This window comes from Tupaia chinensis, unplaced genomic scaffold (genome assembly GCF_000334495.1).
Source record: "Tupaia chinensis unplaced genomic scaffold, TupChi_1.0 Scaffold000627_1, whole genome shotgun sequence".
NCBI classification, from domain to species: Eukaryota; Metazoa; Chordata; class Mammalia; order Scandentia; family Tupaiidae; genus Tupaia; species Tupaia belangeri.
The window spans coordinates 1,266,168-1,274,262 of NW_006160147.1; the positions used below are offsets into that span (position 1 = coordinate 1,266,168).

At 45.0% G+C, this 8,095-nt stretch overlaps 1 protein-coding gene across 1 annotated transcript in view; it reads right to left on the reverse strand.

Annotated features, from left to right (window-relative positions):
• The window catches only part of KLHL12 (kelch like family member 12), a 49,048-nt gene extending 41,444 nt beyond the window's left edge, over positions 1-7,604 (reverse strand). The window contains exons 1-3 of the mRNA XM_006159160.3: positions 7,534-7,604; positions 3,674-3,913; positions 1,270-1,423 (exon numbers count right to left, since the gene is read on the reverse strand). Coding sequence (XP_006159222.1) covers positions 1,270-1,423; positions 3,674-3,868 — 349 coding nt within the window. The 5' untranslated portion in view covers positions 3,869-3,913; positions 7,534-7,604. The remainder of the gene's footprint in view (positions 1-1,269; positions 1,424-3,673; positions 3,914-7,533) is intronic.
• Between the last annotated feature and the right edge of the window lie 491 nt (positions 7,605-8,095).

The following is an 8,095-nucleotide window of genomic DNA, read 5'->3' on the forward strand; positions in this document are numbered from 1 at the left end:
GGGCTCGTTCTCTCTCTCTCTCCCTCTCTCTCCCTCTCTCTCTCTCTCTCTCTCTCTCACTTCACTCTGACTCTGACTCTGACCCTCTCTGGTCAAATTAAAATAAATAAATAAATTTCAATAAAATAATTCTTAAATAAATAAATAAAACCTCTCCAAAAAAAAATTAAAAAAAAAAATACACTGGGAATTAAAAGTCCATCTCGAATCCTATAAAATCTTTCACTTTCATTTTTGTGTATAATTTGCTCTTTTTTTTTTTTTTAAAAAGCCAAGGTCTAAGACAAGGTCTTGGGCCAGCAGGTGGCTTGGTGGTTAGGGCACTAGACTCCCACATGGCTGAGGTTCAAGTCTCAGACCTGATGGTTTGCTTTCTCATTTTTCTCTCTGTCTGCCTCTCTCTCTCTGTGTCTCTCTCTCTGATGAGCACATATGCCCTATACCCAATTTAAAAAACAGTAAATAATAAATAAAATCAAATAATTACTTTTTAATTTTTTTGAGAGATTTTGCTATAGGGCACATGTGCTCACCAGAGAGACAGAAAGCAAGAAATCACCCTCCAGAGGAATGGCCATGCTGCAATCCCTTCTTCTCTATTCTCTTCTTGAGATTTTGGGCATGAATGTACACATCCAGTGTGAGTTTTAAGCCACTACATGGGAGTCCAGCAACATAACCATTATGCCATCTGCTGGTCCCTAAATAAGTAATTAAAAAAAAAAAAAATCTTTAAATAAATAAATAAATAAAGAGACAAGGTCTCACTATGTTGCCCAGGCTGCCTCAAACTTACAATCCTCCTGCCTCAGCTTCCTGAGTTGCTGGGATTACGGGCATGTGCCAATGCACACAGCTTTTTGTGTGCCAGCTTAAATTTGACTATTTAAATAGATATTGTACATGTTTCAAAAATTTAAATACAAAAGGGTTTACCTTGAAAAGTTTCCCAGTCTCCCTAACAACCTAGCCATCTGGTGGCTAGGCCAATAACAATACCCATGCAGGCAATGAAAAGGATCAGTTTCCTGTATTTCCTTATTATGTCCTCCTCTAAATCCAGAAAAGGAGTAAATGATCTCTTTTAATGAGTCGAATACTCCTATTTGGAGAGGTTTCTTTATGGCACTATTGATGCCCAATGTTCTGTTGCTCAGGAGACGGAAGTCATGGGCACCCAGTCTACCTCTGTAACCTTCATGGCTGCGTAAGTTTAAGCACGTGTGGGGCTACTTTAGCATGAACGAAAACCACATTTGATGTCTGTACCTTTCAGCTGAAGCAGACAAGCTGCAGGGAGCAGTTCTTGGACATTTTCCACTGTTACATGCACCGTTTCTGTGTACACAAAGTCCAACAGGATTTCCATGGTAGAGGCAGTTAAACCTTGGATATCAACATAAGGTTTTCCCTTCTCTGAAAGCTGAAAATTCAGAGTATGAAACAAGGATGATTCAGAGTATGAAAGAATTTCACAAGATAAAGGCAGAAACTCATATCCAAGTGCCTAACAGGATATTAATAAAATTAACGAATACATGTTTTTTTTTAATACATGTTTTAGAAAAATGGCCTAGCTGAGGTGGTACAGCCCAGCTGAGGAGGGTGCTACAGCATGATAGCTGAGGACACCGCAGGGTCCTAGTTCATTTCCTGGCCCAACCTAAACTCGACCAGTGGCATGTGCCTGTCATCCAAACTACTGGGAGGCTGCAGCAGGAGAGGACACAGCTTGGCAAAACACTGTTAAAAATAACTTCCATTGGGGCCAGCAAGTAGCATGGTGGTTAAGGTGCTTGAATCTCATATGGTTCATCAATGGTTTGAGTCCTGGATCTGGCAGCTTGAAAATCATGCCAAGCACATGTGTGTACATGCACAAAGATTCCAAGAAGAAAATAGAGAATAGATTGCAGTGTGGTCATCCACCCTATACAGTAATCTCTCACTTTCCCTCTGTGTCTCTCTCTGGTGAGTGTACACACTGTATAGGAAAAACAAAACAGGGACCAGCAGTTGGCGTAATGGCTATGTCGCTGGACTCCTATGTAGTCAACTGCGGTTTGAGTCCTGGACCTGGTGGTTTAAACTCATGCCGGTGTGTGTGCGTGCATGCCCAAGATCCCGAGAGGAGACTGGAGAAGGGATTGCAGCGTGGCCATCCCCCCTGGGGGGTGATTTCTTTCTGTCTCTCTGTCTCTCTCTTTCTGGCGAGCACAGACACCCTATAGCAAAAATACCTCTCAAAAAAGAAAAAACAAAACAAACAAAAAGACAAAATTATCTGGCATTTTCTTGCCAAATGTCAGCTCTTAAAGAAATAATCGCTGATGAAACAAACAAAAAATACTCTTTTTTGTCTAATAATTAGAATTCCAAGGTAATTTCTGAATGTGTGAAAAAAAGAGTTAAGACAGATTGTGTGCAAACTGACAAAAACCCGGATACACAATATATAATTAGCAGCCAGCAGTCCTAGTCTATTTCATGTACAACTGCGGGGTGATTCCGTCCTTACCCAATTAAATGCCAATCTCTTCTGAGGATCTTAGACAGACAACTGTGGAGAGTATAGGACAGGGATCTCAAATGTCATATTACACAAGATCATTTTAAAATTAGCCTGGATTGGGACCAGCAATTAGCGTAATGGCTATGTCGCTGGACTCTCACGTAGTTGACCACAGTTCGAGTCCTGGACCCCGTGGCTTAAACTCACGCCGGGCATGTGTGCATGTGTGCCCAAAATCCCGAGAGGAGAAAGGAAGAGAAGGGATTGTGGCATGGCCATACCCCCTGGGGGGGGATTTTTCGCTTTCTATCTCTCTGTCTCTCTCTCTGTCTGGTGAGCGCATACGCCCTACAGCAAAAACCTCTCAAAAAAAAAAAAATTAGCCTGGATTAGCTGGAACAGCCTGTCATTTTCCTGTTTCTCCTACCAGCTACATGATGGAGCATTGGCTCAAAGCATCATAAACTACACTTGCTTTAAAATTAGATTGGGTCCAGGACCAGTAGGTGGCGTGGTCATCAAGATGCTGGACTCCCACATGGCATGTTTCAGGTCAACTCAGAATTTAAAGTGTGGTCAGTCATGTGGCTTCCAGAATTTCAGATCAGGATGCTGTGCCCTGTGCCACCATGGCCGGGCAGAAGTGTCTTTCTTACATGAGAGAGACACACAAAGGGAAAGGTAGAGAGAGAGAAACACCACCAGCGTGGTTTTCATGCCACAATCCATCCCTAGTCTCAGTGACCAGGATCATGGGCAATCACTTTTGAAATTACCCCCAAATATCTAATACATTGGTCTAATGAATACTGATTTTCTTCACATGTTGCCAGGAGGAGTGGAATGCAATCTGAATCCTAGATTTTAAAACAGTAAATAAATACAGTAGTTGACATTTGTTTTACTACCTGCTTAACACTGTTGTAAATGCTTTATATATACCTTTCTTACTCTTCATGCTAACCACGTGTGATTGCATATTCCTATTATTTCTAATTTACAGATAAGGAAACCAAGACACAGTCAAGCAGCAGAGCTTACCCAGAGCCTGCCTAATGCAACCACTGTACTCCCAACAATTTACCATCAAATCAAACTTCTACCCCACTATTCAGAGAAATGAGACCACCCCCAGGTTGCACGTGTTGAGCCTGCACCTACCTCACTGGTGAACATGGCACAGAAGTAATCGCTGCAAGCAGCCAGCACGATCCGATGGGCAGGGAAGTCTTTCTGCTCCACTCTCAGGGTCACATCACAGAGGGTATTGCTCTTCCTCAGGGAGTTCATGGAATTGAGGATGGATTTAGCATGAGTATTTGTCATTATGTCTTTGGGGGCCATAATGCCTCCCATCAAGCGATTTGGAGAAAGAACAAAGGGGGTCCTTGGATCCTGCAACTACAGAGAAAACAACAATGAGCTTATCTGAAGAACTGGAGAAACTGAACATACTCAATTAGCTTTACAAATTAAGGAACTAAGAAGAGGTTTCCTTATAACCAAATATCCACAAGTAGAGTGTGTTCTTCTCTTCTGTATCTCCACCACAACCCAGCCACTGACTTGGAAGTGAAAGGTTACCTCTTTTTCCTCTCAATTCCTGCACTGTTGAGTGACCTTGCCACTTGAGATTTACTGTAGTCAACACTCGACTGCACTGGAAGCAGAAAGAAACTATGCATGCCGTGTATAGCTTCACAAGGTTGTCACCTCAAATGATAAAATTCTTTAAAGACGTATTATCACTAATACCCATGAGTAGATAAGCATTTAAAGGCTGGGAATTCTAGTTTATGTTTTTCCCCCATCTTAGCAGGTGCACAATAAATGTACAGCAATATGTCTATTCAACTTAGAGCGACAGAGGTCAGGGTTAGTGAAAATGAACTTTCTTCTAAAGAAGAATATAAAGAATTATGAATGGCTTCCAAATATATCTGGATTTCTTCTTAAGATGAAACTTCAGGGGCTGGGGAGTGGCATGGTGGTTAAGGTGCTGGACTCCCAAATGGCTGACCATGGTTTAAGTCCCAGACCTGGCAGATCACTTTCTCACTTTCCTCCTCTTTCTGTCTTTGTCACTCTCTCTCATCAAATTAAAAAGTAATTATAGGGAACCAGCAGTTAGCGTAATGGCTATGTCGCTGGACTCCCACGCAGTCAACCACGGTTCGTGTCCTGGACCCGGTGGCTTAAAACTCACGCCGGGCGCGTGTGTGTACGTGCCCAAGATCCTGAGAGGAGAATGGAGGAGAAGGGATTGTGACGTGACCATCCCCCCTGGGGGGTGATTTCTCGCTTTCTGTCTCTCTGTCTCTCTCTGTCTGTCTGGCGAGTGCACGCGCCTTATAGCGATAAACCTCTCCAAAAAAAAAAAAAAGTAATTATAAATAAAATTAAGTAATTACTATCAAAAAATTTAAAAATAAAGAAATTTCAAATCAGGACCTAGTACTAAAACTGAATAGTGAAAACTATGCAAGCTGACTATGGACTTTTGACTTCAGCTGATGAAACTCTTCAAACAGATAGTCTCCTTACCCTACATTATTAATAAATGTTCCTAAATTGATTAAGTCAATATCTGTAGTAATTCTTCCAGTCTCAAAAAAAACTTATATAAACCTATCAAAATTTCTCCACTACTGGGACCAGCAGTTAGCGTAATGGCCATGTCACTGGACTCCCACGTAGTTGACCGCAGTTCGAGTCCCAGACCCGGTGGCTTAAACTCACGCATGTGCCTCTGTGCCCAAGATCCCTAGAGGAGAATGGAGGAGAAGGGATTGTGGTGTGGCCATCCCTCCTGGGGGGTGATTTCTCGCTTTCTATCTCTCTGTCTCTGTCTGTCTGGCAAGCTAATGCACCCTATAGCAAAAACCTCTCCAAAAAAAAAAAATTTCTCCACTACTAATTTTACTGCCATAGCCTATTATCTGCAAAGTTTATCTGTATGCATAAATAAAATAAACTCTCTAATGGAACCAGCAGATGGCATAATGGTTCTGTCTCCAGACTCCCACATACTTGACAGCAGTTCAAGTCCTAAGCCAGGCAGCTTAAAACTCACACTGGACATGTGTGCATGCATGCTCAAAATCCTGAGAGAAGGAAGGAGAAGGGACTGTGGTGTAGCCACCCCCCCGGGAAAAGATTTCTCATTTTCTGTCTCTCTGTCTCTCCTGCAAGTACACGCGCCCTATAGCCAAAATCTCTAAAACAAAACAAAACAAAACCTCACTAACAAACTACATATAAAAAGCAATTTAAGGAGTATTTTCTGGATTAATAGACTTTAGTCCCACAATTTTTTCTTTCTTTTTTAGCTTCAGGGACAATTTTTTTAATCACTCCCCAGAGGGGATGGCCATGCCACAATCCCTTCTCCTCCATTCTTCTCTCAGGATCTTGAGTACGCACGCACACGTGCCCGGCCTAAGTTTTAAGCCACTGGGTCCAGGACGCAAACTGCGGTCGACTATGTGGGAGTCCAGCGACACAGCCATTACGCTAACTGCTGGTCCCTTTATTTATTTATTTTAATTTGACTAGAGAGGGACAGGGAGAGAGGGAGAGAAAGTGAAAAAGCAAGCTGCCAGGTCTGGGAATTGAATCACGGCCTCCCATGTGGGAGTCCAGCTCCCTTAACCACCACGCCACCTGCTGGCCCAATTCTGGAACAATTTCTGGGGGAAAAAAATGAGGGGGACTCTTAAATCTCTCTTTTTTTTTTATTTAGAGAAAGAGATTTATGCTATAAGGCAAAAATCACTCACCAGAGAGACAGAAAGTAAGAAATCACTCCCCTGGGAGAATGGCCATGCCACAATCCCTTCCCCATTCTCCTCTCTGGATTTTGGGCATACACACACGCGCCTGACATAAATTTTAAGCCGCCAGGTCCAAGACTATAACAGTGGTCTTCTATATGGTAGTCCAGTAACGTAACCATTATGCCATTTACTGATCCTAGTTAATCTACCTAACTTGGGATCCAAAACTTCCTGAAATGATCCAAGAATTTTAAAATATCACAACATGCTTTTCAAAAGTCCATCGTAACAGTCATTTTTTTTACCATGAAAGAGAGAAAATGAGAAATAGGGCCACCACTACCCCCCATGCCATACAATGATCCTCCCTCAACACCTCCAGCCATTCCAGTTGGGCTGTGTTCAAGTGATCCAGGACCTAAACCTCAATTCTTCTCATGTGGCTTCAGTATCCTACAGCCTGTCCCACAGCCTGTGCCACAGAAACTGGGCCACAATCATAAAATGTCTTTGTCATTTAGCTTTGACTATAGGGTGTATGTGCTCACTGAAGAGACAGGCAGAAGAGTGAGAAACTCACAGAATGTGAGAAATCACTCCTCCAGGGGGATGGCAGCCCTGCAATTCTTTCTCTTCCATTGGTCTGGCGTGCACATGTGCCCAGTGTGTGTTTCAAGCTGCAGGGTCTGGGACCAAAACCACACAGTTAACTATGAGGGATCCAGCTACCTTAACCACCAGGCCATCTGCTGGCCCCAACATGATCATAATTTTTTTTAAATGTATTTTATTTCCTGCATGAGAGAGAGAGTTGGAAGGGAGACAGGCACTCCCAACATATATATATATATATATTTTTTTTTTTGGACAGGTTTTTGCTATAGGGCGCGTGCACTCGCCAGACAGATACAGAGAGATAGAAAGCGAGAAATCACCCCCCAGGGGGCGCTGCAATCCCTTCCCCTCCATTCTCCTCTCGGGATCTTGGGCACACATGCACACGCGCCCGGCGTGAGTTTTAAGCCACCGGGTCCGGGACGCAAACCGCAGTCGACTACGTGGGAGTCCAGCGACATAGCCATTACGCTAACTGCTGGTTCCCAATATAAATGCTCGTCTATTGAGAAGAAATTCTGGGCTCTACAGTTTCTGTCAAATTGAGTAACCCTAGTGTCACTGGTCCCTCTTCCTGGGGATTCCTGCTTCGCCAGGCGAAGTCCCAGCAAGCACACCCTTCACTCTCACCTGAGGGCGGCGACCTATTCTAGAACTTCCGTCAACACCTGAGTAGAGGACCCACCGCGGGAGACGCAGGGCGGGGGAGGGGCGTCACCGCCAGGCAGGCGTCCAGGCGAGCAGCCGCGGTCTCCCAGACGACACGGGCACACAGCCTGCACCGCCGGGTGGAGGTGCCGCAGGGGACAGCTGGGGGACGGTTGCCAGGAGGGTGCTCAGGGCCAGACGCCTCCAGCCTTCCTCGTCTCCCCCATTCTGCTCGGGCGGAGACCGCGGCTGGGAGTCGGGAGCCGTCTCCGCGGGGTTCCGGGCTGTGCGAACCGCGGCCGCGCGACGTGATGACGTAATGCAGCCCGAGGACCGCCCCGGCCCGGGTCTGAATCACGTGAGGCGGCGGCGTCACGTGATCGGCGGTATTCCCGGCGGATAGAAAAAGGTCGGCCCCGGTCGGTCCCACGCACGGTTCCCGCGCCTGGTGGTGACCGGGACTCAGTTTCTCCCCGCGTCCGGGGACAGCGTCTGTAGGGACTGTGTCATGTCTGGCAGATGCTCAGGAGTCCTCTCACGTGGA